We start from the raw sequence: 13,011 nt of genomic DNA on the forward strand, positions 1-13,011 counted from the left end.
GGTGGGCGGGTCCCGAGACCCAGGCGCCGGTGGGCCGGTTCCGAGACGCAGGTGCAGGTGCCAGCGGCCGGGTTCCCACTGAGGCCTCCCTCTTGGGCTTTTGTAGAGGATCCTCTCGTGGTGTTCTCACCTGACTGTCCTGCATTCTGTGACCTAATCTCCTCTTCATACAAGGACACTGGTCAGAGTGGATCAGGACCCACCCTAATGACCTCATTTTACCTTAATTATGTCTTTAAAGACTGGGGGTTAGGACTTGAATGTATGAACGTGGGGTGGGGGGAGACACAATTCAGCCCCTCACAAGAATCCAGGATTCATTTCATCCTCCTAGGCTATGATTTCTAATCCTTTATGGCTTCTGAAGCTAGAAAAAACACAAACACACAAACGTCCTCAGAAATCCACCTGCACACTCATGTATGCCCCAGTCCACAATTTTCACAAAGTAAAAGGTCATTTAGGTGAAAACGAAGGACTCTGACTCCTTCTAAGATTAGAGCCAGAGAGGCGGGACCACCGGGCAGGTCCCTGGGCTTCTCCACCTCACAGGCTCCCAGCCCCCCGCTGCCTGCCCCCCCCGCCCCCGACCCTGCATGTCAGTGCCTGCTGCCCTTTACAAACCCAGCCCATGTGCTTCTCACAGCATCGCTCTTGTAAGAAGAGAAAAGAAGGCTCCTGTTCTTGGAGCATCTACTCTGTACCTGGCATTGGCCTGGAGACTTTACCTAACAGACCCCATTATGGGGCAGAAAGGTTTGAGATACTACACCCCAAGGGCAGGGCCTGTGACAGGACTTCATTCAGGAGAAGTCCGCTGACAGGGAGGGGATGAATACTGGTGGGGACTTCCCCTGTCCTGGGGCCCAGCAAGCCCCCACCCCCCACCTGGAGCTGGCTGAGAGGGGAGCCTGGGGCAGAAGTGGTCTGCAGCCAAGTGCTGGCTACCCCTCACCTGCCCCCCACCTGCCCCTCACCTGCCCTTCTCCCCTCCAGTGAGCAGGCAGCTCTTTCTGTGGGTCTCGGTGGCCACTGCAGCCTGCAGCTCCCACCTGCACTCCTAAGGGCCAACCAGCTGGACACCAACCATCTGTCAACTTCTAGCTGAGCAAGCAGATGGTCACAGAGCACTGGCTCCCGTTCTGGCTGGACTTGGGGAGCATGAGGCCCCCAAGACTCGCTGGTGAGAGAAATCAGACTTCCCGGCAGGAATTAAGTGGTGAGGCCATTACCCAGAGGACCGTTGTGGAGACCCGCCCATGCCCTAAGGGAGACAAAGCTCCCAGACCAGAAGGACTGGGCTCCCTGAATGTAGCCCTACACTTGAGCCGGAGTGCTGACTCAGACAGAACTGAATGGGACCCAGCCAGAGACCCACACGTGGATGCCTCCAGGGGCCCCTGGAGGGCTGAGCCAGGCCAGGCTGGTGCCACCAAGCGTGTTCCACACAGATGCCCCAGGCTCAGCTGAGGGCTGTACTCGGGCTGATGGGGCCTCGAGATGCCCCAGACACCTAGACTAGACGACTCAGGGATATGTCACAGAGGCCAGGGTCAGAGACAATAGTGGGACAAGGACAGGTCCCACTGGCAGTGCCGAGCCACCAGCCCCAAAGCCGAAAAAGTCTTGGTCTTGGCAGTGGTGGCCACATCCTGCCCGGGACAGACTCACAGGTCCCAAGAGCATCAGGGGCCTGGAGTCCCTAAATCTGGCCTCCAGTGACCTGCCTAGGATGACAGTATCCTCAAATCAAGGCCACCAAGTGGCCCTGCAGAGTGGGCTGCCATCAACCAACGTGTCTGAGCTCCACGTCTTAACTGCAGGTCACCAGACTCCGCGTTGCAACAGCAAACCTGTCATCATGCACAAGCAGCCCCTCCCTGAATACAGTGACCCCAAATACCTGTCCCCTCCATACCCACCTCACTTCTGTGGCATTGCCCACCCTCCACACAAAGGAAGATCCTCTTCAAGGGACTGCTGTTGAATGAATGAATGAATGAATGCACAATCAAATGAACAACCCAGCATTGTGACAGTCAAATAGAATGTGAAACAGCAGTCAAAAGCAGAAAAGACAAACTGCCCTGTTTCAAGACCAATGTCAGAAATGAAGACACTTTCCAACTTAAAGGCCTGAGCTTTGTAGAAATTCACTAGCACAGGAGCCCTCACACAGCCCACGCCCGGTGAGTAGCCAGTTAAACAAATATGTTACTGTGATGAGTCTTTATAAAATTGTAGCGTGTACACAAAGGCATCCCTGCTAACTCCGCTCTCCTGGGTGGGCGGCAGAGCACACGGCCAGGATCCGTGACTTGGCAGCCAGGATTTCTAACTGTGCTGTTCTGTGTACAGGGGCCCCGCCGCAGGCCCACCCTGTGTGCTGAGAGGCCCGCGCAGCGCTGGCCCGGGGCAGGTGTCCGGTCCTGGCCATCAGGAGCGTTCCCGGCTCCTCAGCTGTGCCTCCCCCGTCCGGGCCAACGCTGTGTTCGGTGATGACACCCCTTCCTCCTGGGGGTCTGCGGTTTGGGCCGAGCCAGGGAGAGGGGCCTGCAGGACCAGCCCCAGCGAGAGCCCTGCTCCGCGTCTCTAACGAGCTTCCCCAGCAGACAAGACCCCACACGTGTTGTCACGACGCGCTGCCGGGAACAGAGCGTGTCCCACCTGACTCCCCGGGAGAGGGTGCTGGAAGCTGGCACCTGCTTCCTCTGGACTTCGTCCCCCCCATTCCCCCCACCCGTACCTTTTCCCTTCGCTGATTTTGCTCTGTATGGGTTCACTGGGATAAATCCCGGCCACGAGCACGACTATATGCTGCGTCCCGTGCGTCCTCCTAGTGAGTCATCGACCCTGGGGTGGTCTTGGGACCCTGACACAGGAGTCTTAAGAGAGGAGTGAGAAATTAAAGATGCTTGTGCAAGATTCTTTTAGCTTTCTATGACTTGTTTCTTGATCCCCTTAAAGTACCGTGCCCACGCCTAATTCCAGAGCATTTTTCCTTTCTGGTTTTTACCCTGTTGAGGCTCTACAAAGCACCTAGTTTAGCTGCCATCCCATTTGGTCAGTTTGTGTAAACTGCAATTATATCCTCCAGTGAGCTGGCCAGTGCACTGCAGGGGGCACAGAGCTGCGGTGGGAGCAGGTGCAGGTGGGGGCATAGGTGGGGGACGCAGGCAGGGGTGCAGGTGGGCATGATGGAGGGAGGCCTCTTAGCTGCAAGGTTGGTGTGCGGTGGGCACAAGGAAGGACATCTTCTGGTGGGAAAGGGAGAGCGCTGATGGCCTAGCAAGTCCGGAGACCCCTCTGGCCCCTCCAGTCCCCTAGGAGAGGGGAGGGCCTCCTGGTCATTCTAGGGCCAGCCGGGACCTGCTCCTCCCACCAAAATCCTTCTCTAACTCCCCTGATGCTTAAAACACACAGTGGGGTGCTGGCTTCTGTGGCATCCCTTCCACTGCATCCTGCTCTCCCTGTGATCTGGGAAGCACACCCCAGTTCCCCTCCCAGGGCAGAGAATCCAGCAAAACTTGCGGGCAGAATGCACCAAAATGTTCTGAAACTTTGTGAAAGACCTTGACTGTCCCTTGACAAAACTGCATCACACCTCAGGCTTTCACACGGGTCGTTGGCTAAACTGGGAGGACATTCTAGCATCGTTTCCAGAGCCCACTCTGAATCGTGCAATACCTAGGGGGTCTGAGCCGCTCCCATCCACCCCCCGCCGGGAGCTCTGCGCCTGGCTCCTCCAGCAGGCCCCTTTCCTGTGCTGCTCCCTGGCTAAGACCCTGCTGGCTCCCGGTCATCCAGCCTCCCCCTACATCTGCTCCGTGAGAGTGCCCTGTGCAGGCGGTGCCTGTCGCCTGGCTCTCCTGCCCACCCCGGCCTGCTCCGGCTCGTCCCTCCTCCAGGCCCGGGGTGCAGCCGGACCAAGGGGCGCCCGGCACCTTGCCCAGGCCACAGTGAGATGTGCTCACAGTGTGTGAGCAGGTGACAAAGCCTCAGGTTCCCCCACGACAGGCCTCTTGGCCCCACTCCCGCTCACCTGACAGGAGCGAAACTGGCTGACGAGCAGTGTGCACCGCTGTGGGTCCTTCCGCCCGTCCAGACTGTCCAGCTCAGCGGCCACCTGGTTCAGCTCCTCGTCCGCATAGTAGAACTGGGCGAGCAGCTGTGGGTCCGACCTCTGCAGGGGAGAGAGGTCTGGGTGTGAATGGGAGCGTCACCCCTCACAGAAGCCCCACACGGCTCCCAACTGGACACCCGGCCTGACCCCCCCCAACCCCCATCTGCATTTCAGCCCATAGGGCTGTGCCCACTTCTCAGAGGGCCGCCCTGACGGTGGGACGTCCGAGGGACAGCACCTCTGTGCGGAAGCCAGAGGTCCGGGCCCAAAGCTCCCGGTGGTAGGAAGACTCACAGATGAGGGGCTCGTGGACAGTGGGTCGAGGCTGCAGTGGAGTTAATAGAATCGGCTCTGAATAATCGGTTTTTATTCATGAAACGAAACTACAATGACCACAGCCTGTGAAGGAAGTGCACCAGACTACACAACACAATTTCCTCAAAAGAAGCCTCATCAATGGTTGCCAACGCCTGTTCTACTCTCTAGAATCTTCTCGGGTCCTCAGCCCGGTTTCTGTAACACCAGATAATGCCAGTGCTCTGTGGCAGGAAGCCCCTTCCTCAGGGGGTCACCACCCACCCTCCTTGGAGCAAAACCCGGGTGCCCTGCTCCCATGACGGGATGGCAGACTGTCCCGACCTCGCTCCCCATTCAGCTCCAGCCCCACCAGCCCCCTCCCTCACACGCCAGCCGTCTCCCCTCACACGCCAGCCGTCTCCCCTCACACGCCAGCCGTCCCCCCTCACACGCCAGCCGTCTCCCCTCACACGCCAGCCCTCTCCCCTCACACACCAGCCGTCTCCCCTCACACGCCAGCCGTCTCCCCTCACACAGCAGCCGTCTCCCCTCACACAGCAGCCCTCTCCCCTCACACACCAGCCGTCTCCCCTCACACAGCAGCCGTCTCCCCTCACACAGCAGCCGTCTCCCCTCACACACCAGCCCTCTCCCCTCACACACCAGCCGTCTCCCCTCACACAGCAGCCGTCTCCCCTCACACACCAGCCCTCTCCCCTCACACACCAGCCCTCTCCCCTCACACACCAGCCGTCTCCCCTCACACAGCAGCCGTCTCCCCTCGCCAGCCGTCTCCCCTCACACACCAGCCGTCTCCCCTCACACAGCAGCCGTCTCCCCTCACACAGCAGCCGTCTCCCCTCACACACCAGCCGTCTCCCCTCACACAGCAGCCCTCTCCCCTCACACAGCAGCCCTCTCCCCTCACACAGCAGCCGTCTCCCCTCACACAGCAGCCCTCTCCCCTCACACACCAGCCGTCTCCCCTCACACAGCAGCCGTCTCCCCTCACACACCAGCCCTCTCCCCTCACACACCAGCCTGCTCTAGCTCCCTCTGCCCACAGACAGGCATGGCTTGTTCCCTTTGATCTGAGTTTCCAGGATTAGGAGAAACCCACAGTAAAATTTTTAGAGCCCTTGAAGGTATTGTTATAAGTGGTGTTTTTCAAGATCACACAGAGAAAAACAACGGAGGAGAAATGCCAAATCACCCAGGCGTTAAGATTTGCTGGAAAATCACAAGCACATACAGGGCACAGTTGACCCAGGATATAGCACACAGATGTGTTTATAACCTAAGTTCGTAAATGTAGCATAACTTATTTTCAAAATTTTTTGGCTGCCCTTTTCTCCCCACCGAAGGTGTTCCCCTTCACCCTAGCCTTCTGCCCTCTCCCACGTGTGTGGCCACTCCAGGGGGCTCTTTCCAGCTCAGGGGTCTGGGCCCTTCAGTGCCTGACTCCGTCAGCTCTGGACGCTGGCGCCCAAAGGAGCCCCCAGAGACGGCGGAGAGACCCATGGATGGGGGTGCCCAGCCGCGGTGACTGGCCCAGGAGGCGGGCATGCGACCCAGGCAGGGCCAGGGAGGCCTTTCCCGGGACTTCCTCAGGAGAGTCTCGGAGAGAAGAGCCTGTTCTTTCAGCCGCTCACGCAGCACGCCGCCAGGCATGCAGGAGTCAGGGCACGGCCTGGGGTGAGACAGACCCAGACGCCCCTCCCCCACAACCGGTGTCCCCGCATCTCGGGCCTTCTCTGGTCTCGGGAGCCAATGCGTCCCCTCAGTGGGCTCAGCTGACTTTGCCCTGGTTCCCGTCACACCTAGGAGGGTAACCAGTGTCCCCTCTGTGATGAACCAGGGGCAGAATTGGGGTAGGGGGCTGGGCAATACTTTTTTGCCTCTTTCCTGTTCCACTGAGTGGGTGGTGTGGAAAGTGATGCTCAAGAGGCACCTCCCGGCCCTTCCCCCAAGGGCGTGGGGTCCCAGGGAGGGGCAAGGGTGCTGGCAGGCAGACAGGGGGTGGGGGTGGCCTCAGGGCCATTACTGGAGGCCTTTGACCTTCAGCTGAGGCCCTGAGGCTTTGCTCTTTGCTTCTCAGAGGCAGCCCCAGTATTATGCTGAGGGAAATAAGTCAGTCAGCGAAAAACAGATGCCATATGACCTCTCTCATATGTGGAATTGAAGAAACAGAACAGGATCATAGGGGAAGGGAGGGAAAAGTAAAATAAGAGGAAATCGGAGAGGGAGACAAAGCATAAGAGACTCTTAAATCTAGGAAACCAACGGGGGGTTGCTGGAGGGGAGGGGGTGGGGGATGGGTAACTGGGGGATGGGCATGAAGGAGGGCACGTGATGTGATGAGCCCTGGGTGTTTTATGCAACTGATGAATCACTAAACTCTACCCCTGAAACTTAAAAAAAAAAAAAAAAAAAAAGCAGCAGCCCCAGAATGGCGACCCGGCTCTCCTGGAGACTGCCGGCTTCCCTTCCGGCAGCCCTGGGTACCACGAGCCTTGTGCCAGGGAAGGAGGGGAGTGCCTCAAACGGCACCTTGTTACCAGATATAGAGGGGCCATCCCTTCTCGGAGAGGGGCTGAGGCCACCACTGGCCGATGACATATGCTGGACTCCGCTGGAGGTGAGGCTGGGCACCTGACACCCCGCTCGGGAGCTGACCCCAGTCGCCGCAGCCCACTGGCTTCCAGCTCCGCTCACAGCAGTGGGGGTGGGAGGGCGGCAGAGCAGGGGCACAGTGGGGACACCTCGCTGTGACCCAGAGCCGTCCACGGAGCTGGCCCGGATCCCTGCTGGTCAACGCGCACCAGAGCCGAGGATGCAGAGCCCTCCCTGCACCTGCTCCGCTGCGGCTCGCCCACAAGACGCCAGCTGGCCCAGCGAACAGGCCGGGACTGAATTTAGGGCACTGGATAAGGACACCTCCAGGAAGCTAAGTCTCTGCTCTGAGAAAGAGGGCACGATGCAGGGGGGCATGCCCAAAACAGTCTGGAAAATATCTCAGAATCAGCGTTTGCCCTGGCGGTACAAACCTCACCACATATAAGCAGACCTCAAACCCAGATATTCACACCGATTGCCCAGGTGAGCCCGGCCCCCTCTGCTCTGGGTGGCAAGCTTTGGCCAGTGGTAGCAGCAACCGAAGGTCCAGGAATGCCTGATGGTGGCTGGCCGTGGGGCCAGCTGGCAGGAAAACAAAGCTCTGCCCTTCACACGCTCCCATCGACCTGGCCATCCTCCTCCCTGAATCCAGGAGGGGACTGAGCCTCAAGAGGGTCTCCTGCATGCCCCCCAGCTCGTGCCTGCACACACACGTGCACACGCGCACACCCTGCTCTACGTTCTGGAGAGAGTGACAAACAAAGTACCCCGTGCGTCGATGTGGAACTGTGAGGTACGAGTGTCTGTGCGTGCGTGCGTGCGTGCGTGCGTGGAAAGGCACAAGAAAAGCAAACGGGAGCACCCAGTACTGAGTGTACCCCCAGAGCTGCGCGGGTTCTAAACCTCCTCACGACCACGCTTTCCCAGCCCAGGGCACCTGGCAGGTGTGGCAGAATCTGCTGCCTGGGGATTGGATTTCAGTGAATTACAGACCTTAAAACCAGACCTACAGAGGTAAACACACACACACGTGCAACAGAATAAGAAAATTCAGAAAAATTGTTTACAGTTAGTGATTATCTTTATATTACTGAAACTCAAAAGGTCTATGCTATTTTAAGATTTCAGCCGTACCCTGAGCTCGCGCTCCAGCCCCCTCAGGACTGGTATTGCCCACAGAGGAGTCAGAAGTCCTCTGTGTGCCCCGTGTCATTCGGACACGCCTGGAGCCCCCAGGTGCTGTGTGAGACAAAACTCCAGGCGCGGTCCCAGGAAATGAATTAACACAACTTACAAAATTCCCTTTTGAGCCGATTAGCAGAATCCAAAGGAGAGATGATGGCACCCCATTTCCCTGTCTGTGTCTGCAGAGTCTGGAGCATCAATGGTTGGCTCGGGGCGACCATGGTGGACACCCGCCTCAGCCTTCAGGGCAGGAGCACCCTCAAGTCAGCTCAGAGGGGGGCCCCCCCGTGGGATGGAAGAGGGAGCGTTTGGGGATGTGACAAGTTGTCTTTCTCTTTGATTTGAATCGGCCAGCATTATCCTATAATACTTTAAAATTCAATTGTAAATTAAGCTTTTAAATGTCCCTAAAGAAAATGTCCACAACAAAGAGAAACAATTGGTATAAATAAAAAGAACTTACCCTATTTTTGAATAAAAATGGTAATAATTTAGAACTCGGTGGGAATGTCTTTTGGCGCACTGTGTCAATATTTTCTCAAAATCAGTTCAGGGCAGTGGAGGTTTTCAGAGTTGCAAGGAGACAAAACTAAGCTCACGAAGGAAGCATCTGGCTTCGGAGGTCAGGTGACCACGAACAGAAAACGCACAACCACAAAGAAGTACTAAGTCAAAGCGCACAAACTGACTAATTCAGAACTAATTTTGTAAAGTTGATGAAATTACTTATTCATTCAAAATCCCGCTCTGTGGTGTGGGAGGGGACACAGGCTGCAGGAGGCAGAGGCGAGCTCAGCCCCGCCTCCAGGTCAGGCCCCATGACGCTGGAGAGAGGTTCGAGGCTGGCTGGCTGGGCTGGAGCAGAATGCAGGAGTGGGGAGCCTCCCCTGAGGGGCGGGAGCCCCCAGCCCCGTGCAGAGCACCCACATGAAGAGATCGTGGCTTGTGAAGAAAAGGGATGGCCAAGGTTGCACTGCTGGACAGGGTGGAGCTCAAAGGCGGCCCGGTGCTCACACTAAGAACCCTCAGGCATCCTCGCGGGAAAGGGGAGGAAGGGGTAAGTGCGGTGCGGGTTCCCATTCCTTTCACGCCCTTCGCTTCCCCAGTAAGAAGTGAGCACGGCAGAGGGAAGGCCTTACAGGGATGGCCCCTGTTCACTCCGGAGCAGCAACCACCCAGCCTCAGCCAAGCCGCACGGCAGGGAGGAGAAGAGGGGGAGGTAGACGGCCAGACAGGGGGCAGGACAGATGGTGGGACAGGCGGCCTTGCCACCCCCACACCCCCAGCATAAGCCCAGGGATGGAGCATAACCCACGTAGTGTGTGGGGGGTCCCGGCCCCTGCCCACCGCCCTCCACCCTCTTCCCAGCGGCTGCAGCAGGATGTGAGCTGGTCTCTGAACAATGGTTCCCAAGACAGACAACCCCACGTGCCCCCCACCATTCCAACACTGAGCAGAAGAGAGCCTTCCAGACCTCAGCAGACCCCAGGTAGGCTTCAGCTGGACAGAGTCCAGGTTGCTCAGGGGTGAGGGCTGGGGGCCTCAGGCGCCAGCGCAGCCCTGGGTCTCTCTTAGACCAGTAAGGCCTTGGACCCCCACTTCAACACCACAAATCCAAGAATGCTGTAAAGAAACCAGAGCAGGGGCACCTGGTGGCTCAGTCGTTGGGCATCCGCCTTCAGCTCAGGTCACGGTCCCAGGGTCCTGGGATCGAGCCCTGCATCCGGCTCCCTGCTCGGCGGGAAGCCTGCTTCTCCCTCTCCCGCTCCCCCCTGCTTGTGTTCCCTCTCTCGCTGTGTCTCTCTCTGTCAAATAAATGGATGGAATCTTTGGAAGAAAAAAAAAAGAAAAAGAAAGAAAGAAACCAGAGAAAAGCCCCCAGTTGTAGCACTTTGAATTTGACTGCTCCTCTCCAGTGGTGCTCCCCTCACACTCAGCCAGCCGATCTTCGGGCCCTGGACGCAGGAGAAGCTGCCCAGACCACACTGGACTGTTAAGGAAACCCACTGACCACGGGTCACCAGGCCTGGAACCCCTCACTGCCTCCAAACACAGACCCCGGCCCTCCTGCAGGTCTTCACCACCAGAGTCTGGCCGACTGGCAGCCATGACCCATGCCCCCAAAGTTGGCCTTGTCTCCATCAGTATACCCCGGGGACTGCCAGGCCCCAGACCCCAGCCATCCTTCCGCAGATCTAGTGCTCCAAACAGGTGCGCTCCTGCTGTCACACGTCCGCAGCCCTGCCCTCTGGCCCATCGATGACAGGTGGCCGGTTACTCCTGTGCCCATCCCCCACTCGACTGCCTGCTTTCTCCGTGGGGGGCTGCAGACAGCATGCCCAGTCACCAGGTGGGACTGTCAGGGGCTTTGTCCTTACCCCCCCAACACACACGGGCAACAGCTCCTGCTGGTTGCCCCTCCCACTCTGCTCTCTCAGGACTCAGGAGCCTACCCTCCCCCTGGCCTCCAGGCTTAGGTTCGGAGCTGAGCCCTGGGCAGGTCACCACCCCTGTGGCCCCCTGCACCGGTCCAGCTCGCCTGGTCGGGGAGTCCCCAAGATGGCCAGCTGCTTCTGCTGGGACTTGAGGAGGCTGGCAAGGCTCCAGTGGTTTTAGGTATTGGTGGGCAGAGCGCGGTGCAGATGAATCACAGAGAAAACCATCAAGAGCTATCCATACATCACCTAACTTCCACCAACACCCCCTCAGAGGAGGTGAAGGCTATTCCCCAACCTGCACAGGGGAGAATTTAGGCTTGGAGAGGTGCACAAATCCACCCAGGATCACATATCCAAAAAGTAGCCGCCCTGACAAAGGACAGCCTTTTTTCGTAACTCAGTTTCCCTACTGGCTCCTGCTGGGTGTTAAGAGCCAGGGCTGCACAGGGCTGCCAAGTAAGCAGCCACCACGTGTCCCATGTAGGAAGCTGGTGGGTCACACCAGGGTCAGGCTCACGGGCCCACAGTGGGCTAGCTTGCACAGATACCACATATCAACTCTGAATGCGCAGGGAGCATCCATCCACGCCAGGAGGCTGGCCCCATCCTGGGCTGCCGCCAGGTCATTGCCAAAGCCCAAGAACGGGCCCCACACGTGCCTGCAGCCTGACCCGAGCCACAGATGGCCTGTCCTCAGTTGTGTGGGGGCCAGCCAGGCCACCGTGGACTGCTGCCTCCAGGGCACAGCACTTTGCCGCAAAACACGGCCAAATGCTTGCCCAGGAAAGACTGATGACTCACACCAATAAATATTTTATCTTTATGGTACAGTAACAGAGACAAGCCATTCTGATAATGCGTTTGGAGGAATCAAGGGCCCCCAGCAGCATGGGGAAGTGTGTGCCCAAGATGGCAAGATGAACCAGGTGGGCACAGAATTTAGAAGCAATGTGCTCGGCTCAGGTCCAGGGTGGGCTGCAGGTTCAAATCCAGCTCAGTCACTCACTGGATGGTGACCATGGGCACCCATGTCTCAGTTTGTCATTTGCAAGATGGGCTTAAAGCACACGGAGTACCTGGCAAGTGCCTGGGGCACAGCAGACACTCAATAAGGAGTCATCAGGACTCATCAGCAACCATGGTGGAAGCTGCCAAGGGTGATAAAAAATAAGCCAAGCAATGACATCACTCCCTGATAGCATCATCCCCTGACAGTGGCCTGAGTTCTCCAGGGGACAGCGCCTTCCCGAAACAGCTGACCACACACCGACGTCCAGCCAACAGAGCCCCGTGGGGAACCTCAACATCCAGGAGGCGGCAAGGACCCACAGCGAGGGCGGGAGACACCCCTCCACAGCACCTGGCTCCCGGATCTCCGGACAGGCACACTTGGGGTTGCTCTGGGGTGTGCCTCCTGCCCCATGTCCCTGCCTCTTTCCGTCTTTCAGAGCCCTCCCTTGACATCAGGCGGCAGTGCATTGGGGTGCAGGGGCAGCATATTGGGGGCTGGGATGCTGGGCACCGGGGACTGGGGGGTGGGGCCCTGGGACAAGGGGCAGGGTACGGAAGGCACGTGGGGCGGGGCGCAGGGGCCCAGGTGAGCCCGCAAGGGAGGGCTTGGGGCGCCGTGCGGGCTGCGGGGGGCTTCGGGGAAGGAGGAAGGGGCGGGGCCTGGTGGCGGGAGGCGTCGGCTGGGAGTGCGCGGCGAGTGGAGGCCGGGAGGTCCGTGGGTGTCCGCACCGAAGTGCCGCGGGAGCGAGGGGAGCGGCGGGAGGAGCGCAGGAGGGCACGGACGTCGGCGCCCTCCCCCTGGGTCTCACGGAATGCGCCGCGAACCGGTGCGCCTGTGTGCGAGGGCGTGACCGCCGCCTTCTGGCCACCCACCGGAGAAACGCAGCCTGGGCCCTGCTCCGGGTCCCTTCAGAGACCTGGGACAAGCGGCGGGCGCCACCGTGGCAGAGTGCTGGCCGGATGCGCGGGGTTCCTGGGGGGCCCAAGGGAGGACCCTCCCAAGCCCTCCAACTTCGGGCCTAGGCTGGAGTGTGGGTCAGCGAGGTTGGAGAGTCACCCCAATACCAGAAGACCTCTGCTGAGCCAGCTGCGGACTGAAGTCTGGATGGGCATGGGCGGGGTCCCCCTCTACAGGAGGGGCGCAGGAGAGGGCCAGCACCCCCTCTTGCAGTGGCGGGCCAGCACTCAGACATGTAGTATGACTCTCACTCAGGAAATCAAGGTGGGCAGACATAACACAGCCCAACTTCATGGTGAACTCAAAGATGGCCCTAGAACCCCTCCCCAGCAGGTCGACTTGAAAGGAGGGTCCCCACGCTGAAGCTGGACACCCACAAGGGA

The 13,011-nt window shown here is 58.8% G+C and overlaps 1 protein-coding gene across 3 annotated transcripts in view; it reads right to left on the reverse strand.

The window, feature by feature from the left end:
- ZFYVE28 (zinc finger FYVE-type containing 28) overlaps positions 1 to 13,011 on the reverse strand; it is a 105,988-nt gene that overhangs the window by 51,758 nt on the left and 41,219 nt on the right. For 2 of the 3 annotated variants that reach the window (XM_073891315.1, XM_025887399.2), the window contains exon 2: positions 4,043 to 4,183. In XM_073891315.1, coding sequence (XP_073747416.1) covers positions 4,043 to 4,183 — 141 coding nt within the window. Of the gene's footprint in view, positions 1 to 4,042; positions 4,184 to 4,417; positions 4,515 to 13,011 lie in introns of those variants that run through there. The other variant, XM_073891316.1, reaches the window with a different exon arrangement.

Source organism: Callorhinus ursinus, unplaced genomic scaffold, assembly GCF_003265705.2.
Source record: "Callorhinus ursinus isolate GAN/ISIS: 27379988/994484 unplaced genomic scaffold, GSC_fseal_2.0 scaffold4, whole genome shotgun sequence".
In the NCBI taxonomy this organism is placed as follows: Eukaryota; Metazoa; Chordata; class Mammalia; order Carnivora; family Otariidae; genus Callorhinus; species Callorhinus ursinus.